Here is a 27823-nt window from a genome sequence, read left to right on the forward strand (position 1 = left end):
TGTTTGGGCTCATTCTTGTTTTCAGAGGTAGGCCTGTTATGATATGAACTTTCCTCTTATGACCACTTTTGCCATGTCCCAAAAGTTTTGATATGTTGTACTATTATTATCATTCATTTCTATGTCTCTCTTGATCTCTCTTTTTATTTCTTCTCTGACCCAGTTATTCTTCAGTAGCATATTGTTTAATCTCCATGTATTTGTGGTTCTTCCTGATTTTTTTCTGCAGTTGATCTCTAGTTTCAAAGCATTATGATCAGAGAATATGGTTGGCATGATTGCAATCCTCTTATATTTGTCGAGGCTATCTCTGTGTCCCAGTATGTGGTCGATTCTTGAGAATGTTCCATGCACACTAGAGAAGAATGTATAAGCAGCTGTTTTGGGTTGGAAGGATCTGTAAATGTCCATTATGACTAATTGGCCTAATGTGTCATTTAAGGATGTTATTTCCTTATTGATTTTCTGTTTGGATGATTTGTCCATATCTGACAGTGGGGTATTTAGGTCCCCTACTACGATAGTGTTTTGGTCTGTTTCTTCCTTTAGTTCTGTGAGTAATTGCTTTACACATTTTGGGGCTCCCTGATAGGGAGCATAGATATTAATAAATGTTATGTCTTCTTGGCGCATAATTCCCTTTATCATTATGAACTGTCCCTCAGTATCTTTCTTTACCTTTTCTATTTCGAAGTCTATTTCATCTGATATTAGTACTGCTACTCCCGCTTTTCTCTGATTGCCATTTGCTTGAAATATCATTTTCCACCCTTTCACTTTGAGTCTATCTTTGTCTTTGGAGCTGAGATGTGTCTCCTGAAGGCAGGGTATGGTTGGCTTTTGTTTTTTGATACATTCTGCAACTCTGTGCCTTTATATTGGTGAATTCAATCCATTTACATTTAGGGTGATTATTGAAATATGAGGTCTTCTTATAGCCATTTTATCTTTTGCTTTCTGGTAGCTTGGTGTTTCCATTGCTTCCTTTTTCTTGTGCTTCTGTTTTCTTTATTTTTGGTTGGCTTTTGTGAGTTTTCCCTCTAGTCCTTCTTGTTTATGTTACCTGCAGTGGTTCTGAATCTTTGGCGCGTGGTTACCATTATGAATAATATGTAAAGGATAGTTACATATATATAGTTGTCCATTTTCTTCTGTGTGTGCCTTATCTCCATTCTCCTTGCAAGTTCGGATCTTGTAATCCCCCCCTTTTCAGTCATTGTTATCTCTATTTGTTCCTATGTATGCTGAACGTTCATAACTATCTTGTTATACCAATTCTCTTATTATTATTTAAGCTTATAATGCCCTGTTCTTAGTAAGGGCTGCACTCCTCTGGTTCTATTTGCCTGATAGTCACTTTACTCCTAATTATGTTTTTTTTTTCTTTTTTTTTTGTTATTTTGTTTTAGGTGAACTGACCCCTTTCAGTATTTCCTGTAGTGCAGGCCACGTAGTGGAGAAATCTCTCAATTTTGGTATGTCTGAAAAAGTCTTAATTTTTCCTTGATATCTAAAGGAGAGCTTAGCTGGATACATTATTCTAGGGTGGTAGTTCCTTTCACTTAATAGATGTTTTAGATGTTCAATTTGTAAAGTTGTCACTGAGAAGTCCGAGGATAATCTAATGGGTTTACTTTTATAAATAACCATTTTTTTCTCCCTGGCTTCCTTGAGAATTCTGTTTTTGTCGTTGATTTTTGATAATTTTAATGCACTGTGTCTTGGTGAAGGCCTGTTTGGGTTGAGATAATTGGGTGTTCTATTGACGTCTTGAATTCCAAGCTCCAGCTCATTCCTTAGATTTGGGAAATTCTCATCAACTATTTGTCTGAAAATGCTTTCTAATCCCTGTTCCTTTTCCTCGCCTTCAAGAATGCCCATTATTCTTATGTTTTTCCTCGCCTGATGGTATCAGCTCGTTCTTGAATTTTTCTTTCATTATTTTTCATCCTTTGGTTTCTTTCTTTTTCCTTCTGATTTATTTCTAGATTTCTATCTTCGATATCACTGATCCTTTCCTCTATTTGGTCGACTCTATTTCCCAAGCTTACTATTTTATTTTTCAACTCTTGCAGTGCGTTCTTCATCTCTGGACATTCTATTTGGTTCTTTTTAAGGGTGTCCATCTCCTTGCTAAAGAACTCATTCTGCTCATCTAGTTGTTTTTTAAATTCCTGAAATTGTTGATTTGAGTTATTTTGGATCTCATTGAGTTTTTTCAGAGGTACCATCCTGAATTCTCTGTCATTTATGTCATATATTTCTATGTCTATAAGCTTATTTTCTGGAGATTTTTCTCTTTCTTTCTGAGATCCCTTGTCACCTTGGTTGTTCATGGTGTTTAATGGACTATTTCTCACCTAGGCATTAATGGAAGTGTATTCTGCTGTTTTTCCAGAAAGAAAATGTATTATATAAAGGTCTTTCTTTGGCCTGTTGCAAAGAAGGTGCTTTTCTTTGAGTTTCTAGTAGGTGGTGTCTAAGCCTCTTGGATCCCTGCTTTATATAAAGTCTTAATAATGCTTTTTAAATGTTCTTGTAGATATTTAATCATGCTCGCTACCCTCAGTTTCAGTCCCTATCAGTGTCAGCGGCAGTCTTGGCAGCATTTGCTCAGATTCACCTGGGGCACAGAGGTGATCAGTCTCGGAGGGTATGGGGGAGGGGCCTTCTGGGTTGGGAGTTGGGGGGTGTGGCTAAGTCTTGGTTTTGTAACTGTACCGGGCAAAAATCAGCTGTTGTTCCTCTGTGGTCCTGTCCTACTTCTCTGCTTTCTGCCCTCATGACTGGACCCTGCAGCCAGCTGGCCACAGAGAGCTCACAGCTATCCCAGGCAGGAATGTTCAGGGAACTCGCCACATGAATTCGCAGCTTCTCCCCTTTCCCTCTTCCTGCACGGAGCTCAGTGGATGTGACAGGCAGCTTCTTTATTACTCCCAATCCACCGCCCAACACCCGGGGTTATGACCTGTGGTAGTTCTTATGCGCAGATCCCACGCTTAGACGTGCTGGTGTGCAGTTTGGGTGTTTTTTGTTGAGTTTTAAGTGTTCAGCTTATCGTTGTTTCAAAAGGAGAGATCTGGGGACGTCTCTCACTCCGTCATTTTTTTTTTTTTAGGCCAAGAATTTAAGAATTTATTCCTCATAAGAACCCTATGTGGTAGGTACAAATATTATCCCCAATTTAGATATGGAGAAATATGCAGAAAACTTAAGTAATTTGTCCAAGGTCACATAGCTAGTAAGTGGGAGAGTCAGACAGCCTGGCTCCAGAGTCTGTGCATTTAGCTCCTAAGCTACATGCTATGTATCTACAAGGGGTTGTTGTGAGGATTAAATGAGATAAACTAAGAGTTGCCTGGCAGAATTCATATTCCCGAATGACTCAGTGTGAGAAAGCTATTATTCTGCAAGTGTTCTGTTATAAAGGCTTTTATCCCAAATGCCACTAAGAGGCGGTATTGCTATTCAGTTGATTTCCCTTTGTGCTTCATCCACATAGATAAAAAACTCCTTTGTCCCTCAAGCCTTACACTTTCTACCATCCTCTTTACATTTACCACTTACATCTACTATCATCCTCTTTAGGCATACTATCAGCCTATGTCTTTCTCCCTAAATTGTTTACAGACTTGGGTACTTACCTTAGGGACTTTCCATTTCAGCTCCTGTTGCTATTATGGATGTTTTTAAAGGACTTGAAGTAGAATAATATGTCTTAGATGTAAAGAGTAAGGAAGTGGTCTAGGCTGATTTCCCAGGTTTTAGGCTTGGGCAACTGGGTAGAAAGGGGATTGTCTGGCACCTAATGGACACTCATTAAATTTGTTTAATATTTGTTAAATACATGTAATGACAGGAAATAGCATGAAAATAGGGATGATCAGATTCCAGTGAATCATCATTATTTCAGTTTGAAAAGTTGAGTTTGAGTTACTGCTATAATACCCACTAAGCACCGTATGCTTTTTTTCCATAACCCTTATCAGTCTGTAATTATACATTTGCAAGTGTATATGTTAAGTGTCTATTTTCCCTACTAAAACTATAAGTTCCAAGATTTCACATATCATGTTTACTTTATTCACCTCTATTATTTCCAGTAGCTAACTAGTATAGGACCTAGCATATAGTAGTGTAGGGGAGCAAAATTCACCATCCTAAAATATGTCTCTTTGGCATGAGAATTAATTTAGGCTGATTATTTTTAAGAAACAGAATACTCAGTGAGTTTTTCTTGTTATCTTCCCCTTAACTGCCTAAGAAAATTTATAAAGGACCTGTTCTCAGAGTAAAGCTAACACCAGAGAAATCTATAAAGTATATGGGCCAGGTATGGTGGGGGAGACTGGCAGGGCCTACAGATGGAGTCTCTTCTTTGTCCCATTGTGTCTGCAGGGCCCAGAAAACATTTATTTACCAAACATTTGCTTTTTTATTTCCGTGTGATTGACTTCCTCTCCTTCAAAGTCACAAACCACTACCCTCTTCTTATCTCAAGATGGCATATAAGCCTCGATTGTCCAATTTGTCCTTGCCCCCCTTTTCTTGCGGAACTCCCATATGTACAAAATTAAATTGGATTTTTTTCCTGTTAAACTATACCTTGCCAATTTAATTCTTATACCAGCCAGGAAAACCTAGAAGAGTATAGGAAAATTCCTTCCTCCCAACAGTAGGGACTCTGTTTATGGAATGAATAGATAAACCCAGGTGGAAGATGTCCAGCAGGCAGTTGGACATGAGGGCCTAAGATCAGGGTTGAAGTTTATGAGGACTGAGGTCATCAAACAAGGGGGGTGGGTACAGTGAGAAGAGAAGGACCAGTATATAATTCTTAAGGGTAATGACTTTAAAAATTGGGTAGAGGAAAAGACTGTAAAGGTCAGTGAGGATAAATAGCAATAGAAGTAGAAGGAGAGCAAGGAGAGAGTGATATAGGAGCCAAGAGAGGGGAGAGTTATAAAAGGGTGCTGAAGGATCTGACACTAATTCCAGTATTTGGGGGGGGGGAGGGTGGTATTTCCCCAAACACCCTAACCAATTCTTTGGACAACATCTAGATGTCCTACAATTCAACCTGGAGATAGTATCAGATTTTGTTACCAAAACAAACTCCATGTCCCTATATAGAAAACCCTAAAGACTCCACAAGAACGCTACTAGAAACAATAAGCAAATACAGTAGAGTCTCTGGATACAAAATCAATGTTCAAATATCCATAGCGTTCCTATACTCCAATGGTGAAGTGTCAGAAAAAGAAGTGGAAAAAAATAATTCCTTTTGCAATTGCAACAAAAAGAATAAAATACCTAGGAATATATCGAATGAAACATGTGAAGGACCTGTGTAATGAAAACTATAAGACCCTATTAAAAGAAATCGAAGAAGATCCAAAGTAATGGAAAGATATTCTGTGTTCTTGGACTGGAAGAATCAGCATAGTTAAAATGACCAGATTACCTAAAGCATTATAAGGATTTAATGCAACCCCCATCAAAATCCCACCGGCATTTTTTAAAGAAATAGAACAAAAAATGATCAGATTTGTATGGAAGCACAAAAGACCCCGAATTGCCAAAGCCATCCTGAGAAAAAGGAACGAGGCCGGAGGCATCACTCTGCCCAACTTCAAATTATACTACAAAGCGACAGTAATCAAAACGGCATGGTATTGGCAGCAAAACAGACACATGGACCAGTGGAACAGAATCGAGAGTCCAGATGTAAACCCATATGTATATGGGCAAATAATTTTCAACAAAGAAGCCTAAAACACACAATGCAGAAAGGAAAGCCTCTTCAATAAATGGTGCTGGGAAAACCGGAAAGCTACCTGCGAAAGAATGACACTAGACGGTTGTCTATCACCACACACCAAAATGAACTCAAAATGGATTAAGGATCTGAATATAAGACCTGAAACAATAAAACGCGTAGAAGAAAACATAGGAATGAAACTCAGGGACCTTGGACTTAAAGAGGATTTAATGAATTTGACCTCTAAAGCCAGGGAAGTAAAAGCTAAAATAAATGAATGGGACTACATCAAACTAAAAAGCTTCTGCTCCACGAAAGAAACTGTCAACAAGGTAAAGAGAGACCCATCCGAATGGGAAAATATATTTGCAAGCAACGCTTCCGATAAAGGCCTAATATCCAAAATATGCAAAGAACTCATACGACTCAATAACAACAACAACAACAACAACAACAAACAAACAATCTCATTAAAAAATGGTCCCAGGACCTGATCAGACACTTCTCCCTAGAAGACATGTAAATGGCCAACAAACATATGAAAAGATGCTCAACATCGCTAGCTATTAGGGAAATGCAAATCAAACCACAATGAGATACTATCTCACACCTGTTAGAATAGCTATACTCAACAGTACAAGTAATAACAAATGTTGGAGAGGAGGTGGAGAAAAAGGAACCCTCATACACTGCAAATTGATACAGCTACTATGGAAAATAGTATGGCGTTTCCTCAAAAAACCAAGAACCGATCTACCATATGATCCAGCAATCCCTCTACCGGGTATTTGAGCTAAAACCTTGAAAACCCATATCCGAAAAGATATTTGCACATCGATGTTCATAGCAGCATTATTCACAATGGCCAAGATATGGAAGCAACCGAAGTGTCCTACAATAGATAGATGATTGGCTAAAGAAGCTGTGGTACATATATACAATGAATATTACTCAGCCATAAGAAGAGATGAAATAGTGCCATTTGTGACAACATGGATGGACCTCGAGATAATCATGCTAAGCAAAAAAATAAGCCAGACAGAAAAAGGTGAAAATCACATGATATCACTTAAATGTGGGATATAAACCTAAAAGCAACGAACGAACAGGACAAACAAACAGAGACTCATGGACATGGACTATGTATGGGTTAGTGGTTACCAGAGGACTATAGTCTAATGGTTACTAGTGGGGTGAGGGAGGAAGGGGAAGGTAGATGGGGTAAAGGGGGTCAAATATAGGGTTTAGGGGGAGCACGAAGCGGGTAAAGGGGATCAAATATATGGTAGCTGAAGGAAACTGGACGTTGGGTGGTAAACACAATAGAATACACAGATGTCAAATAATAACATACACCTGAAAATTTTATAATTGTATTAACCAATGTTATCCCAATAACCCTAATTAAAATTTTTTTAAAAAATTCTTAAATTCTTAAAATGGTGCCTGTCGACATAGCAAATGCTATATCAATGTTAGCCTTTATTATTCCTTTTCTGATAAGAAAACTGTTAAATAAATTGAGCATATAACTTCCTATGCTTTCTCTCATTATGTCTTAGCTCTTAAGGTGTTGCCCTCCTTAGTGTTCCTGAAATTTAAAGAGGGGACTCCCAAATAGCCAAAGAAGTCAGTTCCTAAAGGCATCGATGATGAAGCTGAGAACCTCTGCTAAAAAGGGGGACGTGGTTTTGGAAAAGAGTACCCTACAGAGCCTTGTTACTTTTACTATTGTAAGACCTCCCCAGCCATGAAGCTCACTCTACCAAAAACAGGATGCATAGGGATTGTAAAAATTAACTAACATCTGAGCAGTAAGTCAAATTTTTAGGAATATTCATATAAGTATGATCTGCCAGAGCCCATTTTTTACCACGTTGCTCACAGGAGCTGAGGAACCATAATCATTTTCAAGATTAGGCTAATAATGACTTACTATAGACTATTCTCTCCTTGTTCTCCCACTATTATTGTAAAAATAAAATTCATGAAAATGGTGGTTTTCAAGTGATGCAATACTGATATGATTACTACCAGACTGTCCACCCCAGTCCACATTTGCAATAAAGTGTACCTTTATCCAGTAAAACTGACAGACAGATCTGCACATCAATAGTAAACAAGCTCCTTTCATACTTGTAAAGCTTTCTTAGATTCTGAAAGCATCTTCTAATTCGGATTTTAGTATTCTTGGGTGTTCTATTTGAGATACTGAATATACAATGACCAGACTATATATAAAAACAAAACTCCGACCCACAACCTGCAAGAAATCTGCCACTTTATCTGTAATAAACAGCCCAGGAAGCCAGCCTGCTATAAAACAGACTGCTGTCTCTAGTGATAGTCCAGGAAGTCAAACAATAACCTCTGTAACAACTGGCTCAAAATAGGCAGTGCTTGATTAGTAACTGGCAAGTTTCCCTAGTTTTTGTCCCCACTTCCAACCAAGGACCAACCAGAGAAAGCCAAATAGGCATCCCTAACCAAATAACCAGCTCCTATTTAACCCAAGTACAGCTTCCCCATGCAAACAGCCTTGAATTAGTGCCCAACTTGAAATTTCCCCCTTTCTTCACTGTAAAGCTTTTTTACTCCTCCTATCTGCCTTTGAGTCTCTGCCAAAACGCAAGCGATAGAGGCCGACTCCTTTCTATCTATAGCAAGCTCTGAATAAACAGCTTTTGTTTTTCTCATTTGGTTGAGCAATATTTTCACATATTTGACTTAGTAATTCTATGAAGAACTTCCAAACTCTCTTTAAAAAGATATTGGTTTACATTGTTTAAATGTGTTATTTCTAAAACTCATAAATTAGGGAACATATTTTTACTTCATCTTAATATGCTCTAGGGTTCACGTTTCCGCAGATCTTCCTAGAACAAGCGCAATCTCTCTCCACCTGAGCAGGTAAGGTATTCAACAGCGGGTGGCCAGAGAGCGCCTCCTATGCCCAGGCCTAACCCCCAAGTAGGAACTACAATTCCCAGCAACTCCTGCAGACGGCTGGTCAGGAGCACGACGCGCTTGCGCAGCGGCGGAGGCTCGGATGTTCGGTTCCCGCCAATTCTTGTAGTACTCTTGCCTGCGCTGAGTAGCACGCATTATGGAGACATTTGACCCCGCGGAGCTGCCGGAGCTGCTTAAGCTTTATTACCGAAGGCTCTTTCCCTACGCCCAGTACTATCGCTGGCTCAACTATGGCGGAGGTGATGTAGGCGGGGAGCAGGGTGGGTAGTAGGTCCGGCGGGGATGTGAAGAGGTTCCGGGAGGTTACCTTGGAACGACGGTATAAAGTGCCTCCTGCGCTCCAGGCTTTGAGCTGGGCTCCTTCACGCGTTATCTAGAGCTTTCCCCACCACCTCTAAGGTGTAAAAGGGCCGAGAGGGGATATGATGACCAACCTAAGGCCACACAACGAAGGCAGAGCCGTTGCTCCCTACCACTAGGTGGTCGCACTCATCCGGTGGGCCGACTCACCTTCGCTGTACTGTTTACCTGCCAGAGTGCGCCTTAGCCAAGGGAGTTTACTGGATGGTAGCATGAAGCTGCAGAGACGTGATCCACATCAGGGACTGAAAGGCAACTCCCGGAAGATGATAGGTATTTACCTCTTCGTAGCTGAATTTTAGTGCCCACCAAGGAGAGAGAGAGGTGGCATTACATATTTAAAATGTTTCTGCAACTTCTTCCTCATTTTACTTTTCCCAATGAGATGCCATGTGGTAAGCCCCTTCAAACTAGGGACGTGGGTTTTGTTTGTTTGTTTAATGTAGCACAGTGTTGGGCACAGAGGGCTCATTAAAAATATCTTATTGGTTAATGTTATAATGCCCGGAGTTGAATAAAGTACCAAATTAACTTTAAAATGTATATTTATTTTGCAGTGATAAAGAATTACTTTCAACACCGTGAATTTTCATTCACATTGAAAGATGATATTTACATTCGCTACCAATCCTTCAACAACCAGAGTGATCTGGAAAAGGAGATGCAGAAAATGAATCCATACAAGATTGATATAGGCGCGGTATATTCCCACAGAGTAAGAAATATGTTTTTTATGTATTTTGTTTTGTTTTTTACACCTAGAACCTCCAATGTATTGAGATAGAATTTTTAGTTTATTTCTAGTTGAAGAGCCACACTTTAACTGTTTTTGCAAGTAGATTGTAATATTTTTTATTCTTTGATACTTTACTGATAGGAAATCATTTTGAAGTGAACTAACTGATTGTATTCTAAAACAAAAATAAATTGAGTATCTGGCTAATAGACTAAAAGAGTAAGTCAGCAGGGTTTAAGGGAGGGAATTAAAAGAGAATTACATTCTCTCAAAGCATTGGATTTAGTCTTCATTCCTTTCACACCCCTATGAAATTTATGAGAATTGATATGAAAAACTCCCCCATGTCTGTTCTATTAGGAAATCTCTACATAATATCTAAAATCCAACCGCTGCTACCTGTGCTACTACTGTTATCATCATCTCATCTGAATTTCTGGAAGAACATCCTAACAATTTGCTTCTATAGACTCCAGAGTCTATTCTCAGTATAGCAGTAAGAGTGATCCTTTTAAAACAAATTAGATTCTTTGATTCCTCTGTTCAAAACCATTTTCCACTGGCTCCCCATTTTACTCAGAGTAAAAGTTCCTCTTTCCTCCTCACTTCACTCTTGCCACACTGGCCCTTGCTCAGGTAGTTTCACCTGCCTGTAACCCATTTCCCTAGATACCTTGGTTCATTCCCTCACCTCCTTCAAGTCCTTATTCAGTGAGACCTACTGCATCCTGCCACTCTTCCTACCCCCTGCAATTGATATATTCTTAGTACCTAGAAATGCTTGGCAGAGAGTACACCATAAATATTTGTTGAATGAATGAACATACCAAAATTGCTCTTCTTCCTCTCCTTAAAAATGCACGCATGAAGGAAAAAAATAGACATATGGGATAATAGCTTTTGTGCAGAGCTTTTTTAGATGTTATATAACTTGTTTTTCATCATCACTTCTCATTCCTTTTACAAAAAGAAAACAGGCCTAGAGAACTTAAATAATTTGCCCTTAAATAATAGGTCACACAATTTCTAAATGATAGAGCTGGGACCTCAATCCGGTTTTCTGACCCTAAATCCCAGAGGAAGGGGAGAAGAAGTAAGAAAAAGCAGGCAGGAAAAATGCTTTGGAACAGTGTACTCCCCAACACTGAAGGGAATACTTAATTTTTTTATTGAGCCAAGACAGAGGCATCTATAGACATTTTTGTATTTTGTTTGTGCTTTTTATCAGTTATATGTGCACATTGTTTACGAAATCAAGTAGGTCCATTCATTAGGCTTTTTACTTAAAAAAAAAAAAAAAAAAGTCTCAGATGCCTCCCTGTTTTCTGCTCCCCAGAGGAAACCACTTCCTTTTAGCTGATTTTTAAGGTATTTGCCTTCTTGTCTCTAAATAACATGCTTATATTTCTTCCATTTTTTCATTTTAAGCATTATCTACTGACTTTCCACTGTGGCAGATGCAGATTTAGCTTTTTTTTACCCCACCCTTACCTTCACCACACATATAAACATCTCATTCCCATGCTCCTAATGTGTTTGTTATATAAAAATTAGGGTTAGATCAGAAATTGAACCCCACACTCTTTGCCAGTTTTCTAAATCTTATGTATTCAGACCCATCAGTCTAATTATGAAATTTCTCCTGCCTACTTCTGACCTCCAAACTGGATGGATTGCTTTCTAACCTAAGCCTGATGGATAAATATGATCTTATAATCACCTCGGTTTCTTTTCACTTCTTTCCTATATTGGGTCCCCTGTTGCCCAGATCCTATGATCTCTTTTTTTGGTTTACTCCCTTGTTCTGGTGGAGCATGTCCTCCAGGAGCTTTCTGAGAAAAAGTACATGGAAGAGAAAATATTTCACACCTTACATATCTGGACAGTGTCTTCATTCTACCTTTATGCTTAACTAATGGTTGAGTTTGTAAATCATTTTCCCTCAGAATTTTGAAGAGATTACTACATTATCTTCTAGCTTCCAGTGTTCTTATTAAGACTAATGCCATTCTGAATCTGGTTCCATCGTGTTAGACCTAGAAGCTCTTAGGATTTTCTGTCTATTCCCTCTGTCCCTAATGTTCTAAAATTTTATAATGATGAATCTTAATGTGCATCTTTTTTCATCTGTTTGTGCTAGGTACTTAATGGGCCCTTATGATCATGAACTCATGTCCTTCACTTTTCATTGCTATATATACATATATTATATATATATAATTATGTTATGTGTGTGTGTGTGTGTGTGTGTATTTTCCCCCATTTTCTATGGTCTCTAGAAACCCTCAAGTCAGATGTTATGCTTCTTGGACTAGCCCTCTAATTAAATTTTTTTCCATCTTATTTTCTATGTCTTCGTCCTATTCTCGAATATCCGAGGAATTTCCTCAGAAGTTTTCATTTCTGCTATTATATTTTAATTTCCAGGAACTTTTTTTATAGCACCTTGTACTTTTTTCATTGATATGTCTTTATCTGAGTATATCAATGATAGTTTTGTAAATTTTCTTCCATTGCACAGTCCATTTTTTCTGAGTTGCTTTTTTTTGTTTGTTTGTACCCCTCTGCTCTTTTATTAGAGGCTTTCCTCATATGTCTGTTAATTTCTTGCTGTTGCTTATATTTAAGAATAGAGTGCTAAAAGCCAACTGGAAGGTCTGTGCAAATGGCTGAGAATCCTTTACTACAGGGTGATCTGTCTGGACCACTTTATTAGAGGGAAGGTCTCATGTTAGTTTCTCCATATCTTTGCTAGAATAAAAATTCTATTAGCACAGAAATCTTTGTTTTAATCACTGATCTATTCTTAGAGCCTATAACAGTCCTTAACACACCTGGTCAGATTCTTCAAAGAGGAATCTTCTGGACTCTGCCTGGGGTGGCAGTGGAATGGTATAGAACAGAGAGAAGAAAACTGAGTCTCAATATTCCACATGTAATTGTCTAATTAATCTCCTAAATCAGGTGTCTGCCAGGGAAATGGAAGCACAGTCACTTACCTCTGCAGAGGAAGTATAGGAATCTGGGAAACAGCTTCACAAATAGATTTTTAACCATTCATCCTATTTTTAACCTCAGTTTCACCACCACACACACATTCACTCACTCATTCCAGAGAAACCCATTGTCACCTATTTCTAAGCCTTTTGGGGCTTTAGAGATGTAAATTGGGTTGCTTCTTATCTTTCCTTACTGCGGGCTTAAGATTCAGCTTTTATAGGTTTCCTTGTAAAAATTATTTTTGTGCAGGTTAGGATAGAGTAAAATAAGTATCTGTATTCTGTTCACCTTCTTTACCTGGTAATCCATAGCCTCAAAGGAGGCTACTTACCGCTTGAGCCAAAGGCTCAGTTTAAACTAATTGGGGAGATCTTTTTGAATTATTGAAAAAACTTTAATACATTTTTGTTACTTATATGTCCAGCAACAAATAAATGTCCTTAAGAACACCTTGCAAAATAGGGCAGGCATTGATTAATTATATGTACTTTTCCTTTTCAGAAACTTAAAAAAGCTTTATTATGATTTCTATTGATCAACAAATATTTAATAATACAATCTTATGTGTCAATCATATCTCAGTAGAACTGGAAAAAATATATTTATGGTAATATGTAGTTACCAAACCCTGTTTTAAGTAGATGAGAGTTACACTGTCATCAATTCTGGATATGTAGTATCTGAATAAATGAACTTTACTGACACTGATGTGGCATTGTATGATTTCTTCACTTTGGCCACTTTTTCTTTGTGGGTAGAAAATAAGCATATTTGGCAGTATGGCAGCTCTTACAGAAACTGATATTTTATACTTTTAGCCCAATCAACATAATACAGTGAAGCTGGGAGCTTTTCAGGCTCAGGAAAAAGAACTGGTGTTTGACATTGATATGACAGACTATGATGATGTGAGGAGATGTTGTAGGTAAGTACCACATGCCTTGCTTGTAGGGTGGGTGATCTAACTGACAGTGAGTAATGATGACTCTGTTCCAGTTCTGCAGATATATGTTCTAAGTGCTGGACCCTGATGACAATGGCCATACGTATCATCGACCGAGCATTGAAGGGCAAGTATTAGCAGTGTCTGAGTGGGGTCAAATGCAAGAATCTGTTTTCCTCTGAATATCAGTCTATATATACCATTTTATAATCAAATCCCACAAATTTCTAACATGTTTCCTTAAAACATGATAAGAAAGTAAAAGATTAAAGTTATAGTTGACATGCTAATAAAGCTGTGATCAAACCAGTAAATTTTTTTCCTAATTCAATCATCTGTTGAGTAATTAATTCTTTGTTCTAGGTACTGTCCTAGGTGAGGGAAATATGAAAGAGAACAGTTCTTACCTCAAGTAGATTATACAGTCTGAGGAGACGAATAAAAAAGCTGAGGATTACATTTGTGTTAAGTAATATGCACAGGGTGCTGTGGGAGATGTAGAACTGCAGGAGTGCTTACAAGAATGGGAAGAGATTGGATCAGAAAAGGCATCCTAGAAGAGGTAAGGATAGGATGATAATAAACTCTTATATAGGTGGCTTATGTGCAAAATACTGTTCTAGGTACTTTAAATTTATTAACTCCTTTAATATGCCAAGACTAGGTCTTTAAGGATAAATGGCAGTTGGTCAGGGAGAGAAATGGAAGTGCTGGAGCAGGAAGCAATTCTTGCCAGAGAGATCAGGATAGGTTAAGTCATGAAGGCAAGAGTGTGGGCCAGAGAGGGAACACTAGAAACTACAAATAACTTAGTATCGTTAAGATGAGTACATGTGTCCACATGTATCCCAGGTGAAAAATGAAGCTAAGGAAGTAAGCAAGAGCTGGGGGTTTATACACCTCTTTAAAACCTATTATTTCTGTCTATGGCCATGCTACCCTGAACAAGCCCAATCCCATCTGATCTCAGAAGCTAAGCAGGGTCGGGACTGGTTAATACTTGGATGGGAGACCACCGAGGAAGACCAGGTGCTATAGGCATAAAAAATAAAAAATAAGAGATTGTAAACAGACCAGGTCATTGCAATCTGTGGGGTCTACCAAGGGTTACCTTGCCTAAAAAAATATAAAATTAATAAAACCTATTATTTCTTCCCTCCTCAGAGGACTTTGGATTTAAGCATCGTCTCTGGGTATATTCTGGAAGAAGAGGTGTTCATTGTTGGGTCTGTGATGAATCGGTTAGAAAACTGTCCTCTGCTGTACGTTCTGGGATAGTTGAGTATTTGAGTCTTGTAAAGGTAAGATCTTAACGATAATTTACATTTCTTTTTTTGCTAGATGTTACAAAACCTGATATGTTTAGTAATAAAATTAAACTATCTTTTATAGCATCCTCATTCCAGAGTAGATGATCTTTCTAGTAGATCAATTAAAATCATAGTAGCTACATTTTTAAAAGATATTTCATATTTTGTTTTATCTTCCTTTGTGGCAAAAGATTACTTTTCTAGTTCAGTTATGTCAAAGTTAATCCAGAAAGTTACAGGTATTGAGACTATGTAATATAGCATACAAGCTTCTATACCTTAACAGAATTTAATTAGTATCTTTAGAACACAATATAGAAATTTTTTAATTACTTCATTTGTGTTATATAGTATACATGAAGGTCTTTTTTGATGGTTTATTTTTCAGGGTGGTCAAGATGTTAAAAAGAAAGTTCACCTAAGTGAAAAAATTCACCCTTTTGTCAGGTCTGTTTAAAAAGACTCCATGCAGTCTAAGTTATGTCTGATTTACCTGCATGTGCTTATATAATTACCTTGTTATCAATTTTCTCTGCTGGGTGAGCATTTTACAATAATAGCTAGAGTTATCAATATTTTGCTGCAATATTCACGATAGGTACTTGATATGAGAACATATTTATGATATGTTCTTACTGGTCTTCTCAACAAACTCATGAGGTACATGATGGTATCTATTTACAGATGAGCAAAGTGAGATTTGGGAAGATTATATAATTTGCTTGGCATCACACAAGTAATTGTTAAATTCAGGATTCATGTCCTGTTCTGCCTGATACCAAAACCCTTACTTTTCCCATTGAATTCACTACTTCTCTAGGACAGTGGAAAGAGCATTCTATTAGAAGTAAGGTCTCTATTCTGCTACTGTGACCGTGATAAAATAGAACCTCCATTTTCTTATGTGTATAATAGGAAGAACAACATCTGCTTCATCAATGTCAGAGTTGTGGTAAATATTAAATGAAACAGTAGGTGTGAGGTCTATTTGCAAATTGCTAAGCACTATATTATTATTGAGATATTAAAGCAAGCAAAATTGAAGTAGAAACTAGGCTATACCTACGTTCTACAACTGATGTATTACTTCGTTGTCCTAAATTGGTGGTTTTTTTACCTTTGTTAGATATTTATGATGTTATTAACCTTCTAAGTTGTAGAATTTAAGAAGTAAACATTTCTTGAATATCTATTTAAGGCAGGTACTGTGCTAGGTTCTTTCCCCTTAGAGTGTCTCATTTAAGCCTCATAACCCTGCAAAGGGGTGGTATTCTCATTTTACCTAGTTAAACTCTAGAAAGTCAGTGAAAATAAGCACTGGCCTCCCAAATGGCAACAAAAGCTACGTGGGGTATGCTTTGCTAATGGTATTGAGATCTTGTTGTTGTTATTCCTACAGAAAATCTATAAACATAATAAATAAATACTTTGAAGAATATGCCTTAGTTAATCAAGATATTCTTGGAAATAAAGAAAGCTGCGATAAGATTTTAGCCCTTGCTCCTGAAAATATCCTTTGCCAAGACCATTTCTTATGTGAACTACTTGTATTGATCTATATTATAAATGTGTTCTATCTGCATATTCTCATATATTTATTCTATAAGTTTAATCTTTTTTATGTAAAACATCTTTCTGCATTTTTGCATATATAGTCTGGAATACAATAAGATAAGCCATTTCATAAAGTGTCTCATATGGAAGTTGATCCTCCTAGAGTTAATTGCTAAAGAATTCTGAATTATTTAGTCAAAATATATACAGACCATGGAAAAATTTTACATTAAATTGTATAGTTATTTTGATATCCTTTCTGTCATCACTACTATATTTTTACAGCAGCATTTTTTAATGATAAGTGTTTAAGTTAATATTTGCTTGTTAGAAAATAATTTCTATGTAAACATTATATATCCTTGTGCTAATACGTGTGGAAAATAAGTTGTTAATTTATGTTAAAATAAATTGTACCCTAAATGAGTAAATTCCTTAATGACCCATCACCAATTCATGATGAACTTCAACGAGTCTTCCAAAATCATCACAGTTCACTTCAGCGTTGGGAGCATTTGAAGAAAGTAGCCAAAAGTCTGGTACATTCCATTGAAATCTGTATTAAAAATATAATAATGTAATTCTTAATTAAATTCTGATTGTTTTGCTTTTTAAGTTAAAGATGTTCAAGACCACTTTTTAACCATTTTGAAAGAAATCCTCAAAAGTTCCTACTGAATCCTCACTCTAGACTTGCATCTGCTTTTAGAATAACATCAAAAGTGATAAATATGGACCCTGGCTTGAGTGGGAAATCATGCTCCAATACTGTTTTCCACGGCTGGATATTAATGTTAGCAAAGGAATCAATCACTTGTTGAAGAGCCCTTTTAGTGTTCATCCTAAAACAGGTACCATATAAAGAAAGAAAAAAAAATGAAAGTTATTTTTTGTTTTAGCAAGTATGTCACAGGGTAACAAGCATGTCACTGGGTGTGACTACATATGATGTCTGAGATATTAAAGGTCGAAGAACTGTTCTGTCAACTAATACCTAAATTAACTAATTTTTAAATTGCTGATTAGTAGCTACGAGGTGAATTTCTGCTACGTAAATAATTTTCAGTTGGGCTTCTGGGGTTTGGTATTAGAGTTGGAAAGGAACTTAGAAATTATAGGACAACAGCTCTCATTTTACAGATGAGGAAAACAGTGGCCCAGGAGATTAAAAGTGACTTGTCCAGGTCTTCAAACAAATTAAAACTCAAAAGTTCTGTGCTTTTTCCACTATTCTACCTCTCTCAATGCCTTTTCAATAGTTTTAGCTTTCCTTTTTCACATTTCTCTTAGATTTGATTTCATGGACTCGAAACTGACTTTAAAGTAAAAATAAAAGTGGCATATTGGATAAATTTTGTTCTATCCTACCTGAGGACACAACAGAGAAGTATATAATTGTCTTTTTCAGTGTCAGCAACTAACTCTGCCACATGCTGTGGGATTTTAGACAAATTACTCTCTTTGCCTTGGTTTTCTCATCTGTAAAATGGAGATAATAATAGTACCTACTTCAGTGGGTTATTGTGACAATCTAAAATGTTAAAGACTTAGAAAAGTGTCACACATTCAATTCTCCCAGATTGTCTAGTTTCTCTTAATAATCTATAGTCCCTACATTTATGTAGCCCTTTTTCAAACCTGCGAACTACATTTTTACCTTCTTTTGTTAGTAAGTTTAATATTTTTTATTATTTAAGCTTAATTCTAAAGCTTATTCTAATATTCAAGGTTTGGGTAAATAATTATGTTCATTTATAAGTATATGCATTTTGATTATTTTCTTCCCTCATTAAGTAGCTATAGTTTTTTTACTCTGTCTTCAAACAACTTCAAGCAACTTCCAATTCCCTTAATTATTTTGTCACTTCTGTGGCATTCTGTAGATCCATTATCTCATTTTCAAAATGTGATGAATTTTATGTAGTGTCCTGGATATGGATATTATAAAAAGGTAGTATAAGGTTGTCTATTTTATTTCCAAAATGCCTTCTAAAGATGCCCAACATATAGGTATTTTGATCTCAGCAAATAACCCAAGGTAACGCAATGAACTATTTCCATCTATTTTATTCCGTTTTCATAACTCACTAAATTTGAGGTCATTCTGTACTTAAAAATAGTAGGATATTAGAAAGAAGAAGATAGAAATAAAAGTAGAGATAAGAGCAACTAAGTAATTCAAAGTCTTTCAAACCTATTTTTTCATGTTTTTTTTTTTTTAAGAAATAAAAGGTACAACTAATGTGAAAGTCCTTTTAGTTTATATTTCTAAATATTGTTCTTAAACAGATAAGTCTAACCCTTTTTCTAAACCTTAAAATTTTAGCCAAAAATAATTCATAGGCAGCAGCCTGTAATGGTTTGTATTCCATAATCATTCGTTTATAACTTTTGGTTCTTATAGGTCGAATTTCTGTGCCTATTGATTTACAGAAAGTGGATCAGTTTGATCCATTTACTGTTCCAACCATAAGGTATGTTCCAGGTCATTGATCACTCCTTTTTTGTTTGTGATTGTTCTGAATTTGAAGTAGATTGGATTAGATCCCTTTCAGAGAGGCAGCCCAGCCCCGTTGAGGCTATATGATGATGCCTAGTAGAGCAACATTTCCTAGTGAGTTCCACAGAGCACAAGTTTTTCAGCTGTTCTTATGCAAGAGAAAGATTTTTAAGTTCAAGTAAATTTGGGAAATGCTGACTTAAACAGATTAAAAGTTCTTTACTGTAAGATTTTCTAGTCTTTAAAATGCTAATATACATGGAAAACTCCAAGAAAGGATTATTGGTTTTAGACTCCCCCAAATTTAGTTGGCCACATAATGTTTTCACAGAAAATCTTGTGGGATTCATGTGCTGTGATACAGTGGGTAATGCTGACCAAGAACCAGATTTAAAATTCTCTTATTCTATTATTTGTAGCTCCATCTGCCATGAATTAGATGCCATTTCCACAACTGAAGAGGAGAAAGGGGAGAACAAAGCTGAGTCTATTATCAAACATAGAACCAGAGGTAGGTTAATATGTTGAAGTCTCACTTTAACATAAGCTTTTAATCTAGACATCCTTCCATCACTCCAGTAATTAATTCTTGGGTTCAGCCCAGAATGGATCAGTGTTTATCCTGGAACCAGTTCAATAACAGATATAGCAGTGTTTTTCTCCTTTCTTTAGCAATTGCCTAAATAGCGCGGTTGAATCCAATTTGATTTATTTACTAATATCTAAATGCCAGGACCTGTAGAATAAGAATAAGAATAAGTTGTAAGAATAAGTTGTAAGTTGGTATTGATAGTTGTTTGACCCTCAGGCTTAGATTCACCAGCTGTTTATTTAACAACTATAGTGTATGCAGTATTTTTGTTTGTTGTTTTTAATGTATCTGGATGAGTGTTATGGTAAATGTATGTAAACCATGATTGAATTGTATAGTCAAGAATTTGAAGGAGCTTGGGAATATATAAATCTTCCTGCTAATGGAAGTCAAATCTTATACCAACACACAAGAGACACTTTGTAGTAATTGAGTTCAGTAGCACTGTCTGTAATGATGGTAATATTTATGCATGGCCCAGTATGGTAGTCACTAGCCACATGTGGCTTTTGAGCACTGAAATGTGAGCTACTAAGTTTTCAATTTCATTTAATTTTAAATAGACACATTTGGCTAGCGACTACTATAATGGACAGTGTAGATCTGTGATCTCTGACCTTCTCTGGTCAAATGTTGATACCATTCTTTCAAAACTCAAGCTCAAATATCACTTCATCTATTCCAGCTCTAACATAATACCTAAACATAGTACATTCCACATGATTGCAAGTATTCTGTTTAAAATATTTGAAAAATGTTTCCAACATGAAAAATCAGAATAATTTGGAAAAAGGAACTCAGGGGAAGCAGGCAATAGAAGGAGCAAAGGAAACCGTTTTTTAAAAAACCATTATCCACAGAGAATAAGAGAAGATAGTATATCTGTGAAGTAAGATCAGAATCCTATGAAAAAGCAGCACGAAAAAGAGGAAAGAGGTTTTAGAAACCAAAAACAGTCATTAAAATAAAAAAGTTCAATGGAACAGTTAGAAAAGTTGATAGTTGTCATTGTTTACAGGAGGAAAAAGATGAAACTAGAGGACTGCTTCAACATGTCTGTTATCTGACTGAGTTTCAGAAAAAATAAATAAAACAAGAAATAATCATCAAAATTACATAGGCAAACATCACCAAAATGAGTCCGTTATTGAAAGGGCTCAACATAATAAGAAAATAGAGCTGTACCAAAGCACATCACTTGAAATTTCAGAACGGTGAGAATTAAGAAAAGATCTTAAAGAGATTTCAGTTACCATCCTACTTCCCCTTCCCTCCACCAAAGAAAAAAGCCACAGACTAGGAAGAATAGTGTCTGCGGAAGTGTTCATTTGTTAGAAGTGGGGGCTAGAAAAGAAAAAAGCGGTTGCCATTAATTCTAATCAGAATTAGGGCAGGGGACTGATACTTTTTCTGTTATAAATAAACCTGTTAGTACTATTTTATTCTTTTTAACAAAAGTATCTGTTACTTCAGCATGATTTTTTAAATTTAATATTGTCTCTTTGTGGACATTTTTCTTTTGTTCAGGGGTTTTAAGGAAGCAAGTTTTGGGTCCTTATAAGAAGAAATTGTCTAATAACTATAACTTTAAAATAGACAACTGCCTATCATTTACAGTAGGCTAATAGCAATCATTCAGTAGGGATGCTTTAGAGGTGGCAAGAGGTTGGAATAATTGATACGTAAGTGCCTTATTATCTCTTAAGCCTTTGTCCTATTTCATATTAGTACCATTTGCTCCTTCTCTTCTACTTCCCAAATCCTAGAATAGTCTCTGTTCTCTGTAGCCACCTCTGTCAACACCGATTGGTTAATTCTTTGGACTCATAATTACCCATATGCCTACTTGGCCTTTAATTATATGTTGTTTTCTGTTATTACATATAGGGCTTATTTTTCCAATTTATTTTAAAAACTTCTTAGGAGCAAGTTGTATGGCTTATACTTTTTAGAATTTAGCATAGTACTTAATATATGATAGGCAGGTATTAAATATGTTTAAATAATTATTGAGTGCCTATTATATATTCTATAGTAGTGAAAAAAAGTAGAAAGACCTACATTCAAGGAGCTTACAATCTTGAATTAAAGGTTCAAAGTACAATGTACTTGATCCCAAACTAAACTGTTTTTTTGATATGCTTATTATAAGAAAATTCATATATAAAAATTTAGGACAAAATTATAATGTAATTTCATAATTGCCACAGTTCAGATATTCATCAAGATTCCTTTTCCAGCCCTAAGTAAATTAGATAACATTTACTAAAGTGTTTTTAATTTCTTTTTTTACTCTTTTCAGTGAACTATATTATGAGGATTCTTAATTACATGTAGATATAGCATATTACTAAAAATCCAAATTTCATCTTGTTCTTATATTTTTTCCCCCATTTTGTATTAATTATAGATTGTGTAATTAAATAGATGATTAAGATTCTGTATTCAAGGACTTGGTTCCATGATGTAGCAGTTAGCACAGCTCCTTTATACGCAGAAGGTCCTGGGTTTGTGCCCCAGTGGAGCCATGGTCCATGGTCTACGGCCATGCCACACTGAACAAGCCCAGTGTCTAATCTTGGAAGCTAAGCAGGGTCGGGCCTGGTTAGTACTTGAATGGGAGACCACCTAGGAAGACCAGGTACTGTAGGCATAAATAATAATAAATAAAAAGATTCTGTATTCAGTATTTTGTTAGGTACATTTTTAAGACTACTTATATATCAAAGAATACTTGTACTTAATGCACTTTATATAAATTTCTTATCATCTCCAGAAGACATGGCCCTGACTTCACATTTTTACTGTTTTGCTCTGTTGGTAAACTATTTATTATAGAAACCAAACTTTGTAAAGAAAGAATGTTGCATGGGACTTAACACATAGTAGATTATACTGGTCTAATACTAGAATATCTGACTACTGGAGGTGACATATACATGTGATTTAGATGTTTAAGAGCAGTTCTGTCTAATATATCTTCATGTGGCTCTTAGCACTTGAAATGTGACTAGTATTAACTAAGGAACTTTTTTTTTAATTTAATTTTAATTAATTCCAAGTTAAAACCCAATCATTGATTCAATTATTGGAAAACTTTTAAGTATGTTTGGTAAATTTGGGTATATGAGTCTACTTTTTCAACTGTATATTTTATAATTTAAATCTAAATATAGATTAAGTATTTCTGATAATACTATAGCATCTAAATACTAGATTTCAAGAGTTAGTATGAAAGAAAATAAAATATTTCAATTTTTATTACATTTTGAAATAATATTTTAGATATACTGGGTTAAATAAAATATTAAAATTTTCACCTTTTTAATGTGGCTACTGGTGTTTAAAATTACGTTTCTCACATTTCTATTGAAAACATTGTTCTAGAGAACTCTTACAAGAAACTTATAGTTATACTTTCATGTTATTCTTGCTGCCAAAATGGTAATTATAATGCATGGTCTTTATAATTTAGATTATAAGAAGACCAGTCTAGCTCCTTACGTAAAAGTTTTTGAACAGTTTCTTGAAAATCTGGATAAATCCCGAAAAGGAGAACTTCTCAGGAAGAGTGGTAAGACTCTATACCTTTCCCTTTTAGCTCTTTAGATCTTAGAATGGGTCTGTGGCCATGCTACCCTGTACAAGCCCAATCCCGTCTGATCTCAGAAGCAAAGCAGGGTCGGGCCTGGTTAGTACTTGGATGAGAGACCACCTAGGAATACCAGGTACTGTAGGTGTAAAAAATAAAAAAATAAGAAATCATAAGCTGATAAGGCCCTTGCAATCTGTGAGGTCAACCAAGGGTTACCTCACCTAAATAAAATATAGATCTTAGAATGGATAGTTTAAAGCATCGGCAAATAAGCAATTTTAGAGCTCTAGTCTTTGTTCTCTCCCAAAAAGTTATTGATTTATCTTACTACCCTTAGTGGTTTTGAAAATTTAGGTCCCTTAATTTAGTTTAACATATATTCATTAAACACCTTCCAAGTGTCAGGTACGATGAGGGAAACAAAGATGAATTATACAAAGATGAATTCCACACCACACCTCCCTGCCCTTAGGAAGTACTAACTTACAAAATGAAGAAGTACAAAATGCTAAGAGATCTCATCTGATTGAAATAGCTTGAGAAGATTTCCTATAAAAAGGGTGGTATCTGAACTCTTTTCAGTGAGCTGCTATATGGATTCTAATCCCCGGTGCCAGTATACCATACCTTGAAGTACAATTAGGATTTCCATAAGCAGAGATTTGATGAGATAAGGGTACAGGAGCAGAAAAAGAAAGCAGGAATAAAGGCATACAAGCAGAAAAGCACAGGATCACTCAGGAGGTCATCAAGTAGTATAGCTCATCTGGAAAAAAGACATGTCAGGAAGTGATAGGATAGAAATCTGAAGAAGCAGACTGAAGGAAGGGAATGCCATGATTTGTAGTTTTGTCTAGAAAGATAAATCTAGCAACAGTATATCTGGAGAGAGGTAAGGAATAAAAAGAACCCCCAGTTGGGCTATTACAATTAGGACAGTAGCATTGGAGATCTCCAAAGGTGCAAAAGCCATCCTTGAGACTTGGTAATATTTTGGGAGTGGAGAGATGAAAGATGGAGGTAAAAGTGCCACAGAAGCCAAGGGAAAGGAAAGTTTCCAGATTATCAAGTGTTAAATGCACTAAGGAACTGATAAAATCCTGTTGGATGTAGGAACTAGAGGGAAGTGCTAAGAGGATAGCAGTGTCAAAGTAAGAGTTCTTTGAATAGGATAGACCTGAGCGTATGTGTAGGCCAAAAGGAAAAGCAACAGCAGTAATATTATTCAAGAGATTGATGGATAACTTAGAAAACTGTGGCAATGCTATGGAAACACAAACTCCCTTTCCACTTCATGTTTGAATAAAATGTGTAATGGTTAAAGGGTATAGTGCCTAAGATACTGCTGTACTCATAGTGGACACTCAAATATGTGCCTGTTGAATGAACAGTGATGACTCTGAACTTGGAAAGCCTTGTTGAATCTGCCATTCCAACTGCTTATATTAAGTCCTTTGTAGTCTTGTTCAGTACTAGTTCAGCCTGTAATGTGGGCTTCAGCAAATTTGAAAGCAAATCTTTATGCATGGTGTGAATTTAATGGAAGCAGTAAGCAAATCAGAATGTGAAAATAAATGGGCATTGTTTTGTTTTCTTCTACTACCTTTTGATACAAATCTATTCTATTTTAGATTTACAAAAAGACTTCTGAAGATACCCAATATGGATATGGATAACTTCTGCCTTCCAACCAATATGGGTAACTCCTGCCTTCAATCAAGAATCAAATACTTCAAGAGCCATTTAATAAATATGGCAGAACTGTGTATGCATTTTATGCTCAAAGCAAAATTTCCTTTTCTTAAGAAATAATTATGTTGAAAAGATTTCTGAGACCACCAAAGGAAAGTGTCCAGGTCCCCAAAAGGAGCAATAATGAGAGGAATAAGTGGATTGCAGATAAATTTGTAAAATTTAATATTATACAAAGATAATTCTGAGAGTTCTGATATAAATAGTCACTTCTCCCAGTTGGCATATATAGAGGTAACTGAGCAGTAATATGCCCAAGACTTTAATCTCAGCTCACTGGATATAGCCTCTATATTTCTGGAGTGAATATTCTAGGTGAATGAGGACTTTGTCCCTTAAGTCATAGACATTTAATTATACTTGGAGAGTGTATTCAGTCACTTCCTAATTTTGCTTACTGATTATTTTTATAGGTCAGGCCACACCCCACTGCCCATCTATTGAAATTCATTTTAAACTAAGGAGGTAAACCTATCAAAACTTCAAAAGCTTTAAGTTACTAGTATTGTTTACAACTGTTGAATTACAGTTCCTAACTTCTTCCCTTATAGAACAATTGGAACAGTCTATACCACTGCTTCCAAAGTAGCTTAGAAAAAATAGCCAACTTCACCAACATAAAACCTGTTTTACTTGTTTTACTTGTCAAAACACTTGGACTTTCTATACATCCAGATACTTTAAAGTTTTCATTTCTTCCATATTTGATTTTATTTGATAGATTCTAAACTGTAAGATTTCTTTTGCATGGTTTTACAACCAAGATAAATAAAAGTCATTCTGCTTTGCATTCTATCTTCTGAGACTGAGAAGCAAGCTAACAGGCTGGTACCTTCCATGATTTTTGAAAATTTTCCTTCCTTTGCATTTCTTTTAACACTGTTTTCTCTTTAGCCACACAGTCTTTTTTTCTTTTTTGGTTTATATAAAACATACTCTATTGTAGTCAACAAACTGAAATGCCTTCATTTCTTTTCTAATTTTTTAAGAAAAAAATATTAAAGACTATCATACAAAATTCCTCATTTGAGCTTTTATTTATTATATATTCTTCATTCTTCAGGTCCTGAAAACAGTGGGTCAGTTGAAATTCCTTAATACAAAATTACTAAAGACTCATTAATCCATTTTAAGAACTCAGAATGAGAGTGGAAAGACTGGTATGCTTTCAGTGAGATGTTTTAAGCTTCCAGTATATCTAGCATTAAATATTTTCAGTGCTTTAATATTAAAGCCCTTGGATAAAAGCTAGTATACTAGCTCATAAAATTAATTATAGAGCATTTTGTGCCCGTGTCAAAGTAAATGTTTGGTTCCTGAAGATAGAAACATTCTCAAGTCTATTAACTTCTTTATTCTGATTTGCCAACTCTTCCATATATGAGAACTATAGAAACAAAGGGTACAGAACTGGTTTCTATCTCCAAACAACCAATTTATAAAGATTCCAAAGAAAATACATCCTTCCTTAGCTAGTCATTACCAGGAAATTCTGTCAGTGGGCTTGCTGGCAAAGAAAGGGGAATGACCAAAATATACATAATTTTTATTTGTCTAAGTAGATGATTGGCAATTGCTGGCCCTTCTGAAGATAACTGGACTTCACTGACAAATCTTCCAGATCATTAATTGCGTAGAAATTCTATCTATAATTTTAATAGTAATGCATTTTAAAGATGTACATATTTTACCTAATTTAATCTTCCCAACCCTATTAAGTAGCCACCATTATCGTCATTTTATAGGTAAGGAGACTGAGGTACAAACTGGTTAATTAAATTGCCTAAGATCAATTAGATGACCAGATTCAGACAAAGTCTGGCTTCAGAGTCCACGTTCTTAATCACTCCACAATATTGCCTATCTGAAGAGAATTTCAGAATGTCTTATTCCTGGTAAACTCCACTATCTTATTTAATCCTAATTCACTAATCCTGATCCTTACTTCATTATAGTAAAGATCTCATTTTAAAGTAGTTTTCAGAGCATTTTAAATGTTCACTGCTTCCCTTAAAAGCCACAATCAGCTGCCTTAAAGCTATAGCTCAAATAGTGTTAGCGCATTTAGATTAATAGATTTGTTGAGCCCTTTTGTAGGGCTGAGAGAATATGGAAATCAAGACTCATTGATTTTTCATTAACAAAACACTGATTTTACATTATGCTTATCAAGAATACTACTTACTGCCTGGGTTCTTAACGTGGTGTGCTGGACCCTTACCTAGAATGGATGAGTTCAGGATATCTAAGTGCCCAAAGCAGCAGGCAAAAAGAATTGTGTATATGCCTATGTTTTTTTCTGGATAGGTGAACCTATCCATGAACCTAAACTGCGTATTCCAAAAAAAAATTGAGGGTTAACCTAGGTCACTGCTACCTTCCCCTGGTGTGAATACAATCTCTGGCGTTCTCTATTACTTAAAACTTCATGTTTTCCCTCATTATCTGAAGGGAAAACTAGAAGTCGTAATATTACCGCTGTGGCTATTTTGCCGACCAGAGGACAGAGGATGGTTGCTTCTCTCATTGCAGTTTCCCTTCGGGTATCAAAAATGTTTCAACTTGGGGGACGTAAAGGGGTCAGCCATCTAAGGACCGCGTGGCTCCAAGCTGAGAGTTCCTGCCAGGGCAGCGAGTCCTGTTCTGAATTCTTACCCTTATTTAGACTTCGTCACCACCCCCATCTGGAAACAACCGGACGGACAGGTCACTCGTTAAAGGAAGTGACTGCCGACAGCTCCTGACCCGGA

General features: G+C 36.0%; 1 protein-coding gene and 3 pseudogenes across 2 annotated transcripts; all 4 read left to right on the forward strand.

Annotated features, from left to right (window-relative positions):
- The first annotated feature begins 8799 nt into the window (after positions 1–8799).
- On the forward strand, positions 8800–26094 carry PRIM1 (DNA primase subunit 1). Of its 2 annotated transcripts, none has more exons than XM_016165790.2 (13): positions 8800–8970; positions 9649–9806; positions 13646–13752; positions 13824–13897; positions 14935–15071; positions 15469–15527; positions 16480–16589; positions 17085–17173; positions 17344–17485; positions 19039–19108; positions 19554–19645; positions 23202–23300; positions 24953–26094. In XM_016165790.2, the coding sequence occupies exons 1-13, from the start codon at positions 8868–8870 to the stop codon at positions 24970–24972; spliced, it is 1260 nt and encodes a 419-aa protein (XP_016021276.2). In that variant the 5' UTR covers positions 8800–8867; the 3' UTR covers positions 24973–26094. The 2 variants fall into 2 exon arrangements, with proteins under 2 accessions (XP_016021276.2, XP_016021277.2); XM_016165791.2 differs by lacking the exon at positions 8800–8970 and adding an exon at positions 9011–9364.
- Positions 14693–14811, forward strand: LOC118613881 (annotated as a pseudogene).
- Positions 22264–22379, forward strand: LOC118614066 (annotated as a pseudogene).
- LOC118614099 lies at positions 23348–23466 on the forward strand (annotated as a pseudogene).
- Positions 26095–27823: the final 1729 nt, after the last annotated feature.

This window comes from Rousettus aegyptiacus, unplaced genomic scaffold (assembly GCF_014176215.1).
Source record: "Rousettus aegyptiacus isolate mRouAeg1 unplaced genomic scaffold, mRouAeg1.p scaffold_m13_p_2, whole genome shotgun sequence".
Taxonomy (NCBI): domain Eukaryota; kingdom Metazoa; phylum Chordata; class Mammalia; order Chiroptera; family Pteropodidae; genus Rousettus; species Rousettus aegyptiacus.

Coding starts and splice junctions, on each gene's coding strand:
- PRIM1 (XM_016165790.2), top strand. CDS start 8,868: ATGGAGACATTTGACCCCGCGGAGCTGCCGGAGCTGCTTAAGCTTTAT. Junction 8,971..9,648: donor CTGGCTCAACTATGGCGGAG/GTGATGTAGGCG, acceptor TTTATTTTGCAG/TGATAAAGAATTACTTTCAA. Junction 17,486..19,038: donor TAGTGTTCATCCTAAAACAG/GTACCATATAAA, acceptor TGGTTCTTATAG/GTCGAATTTCTGTGCCTATT.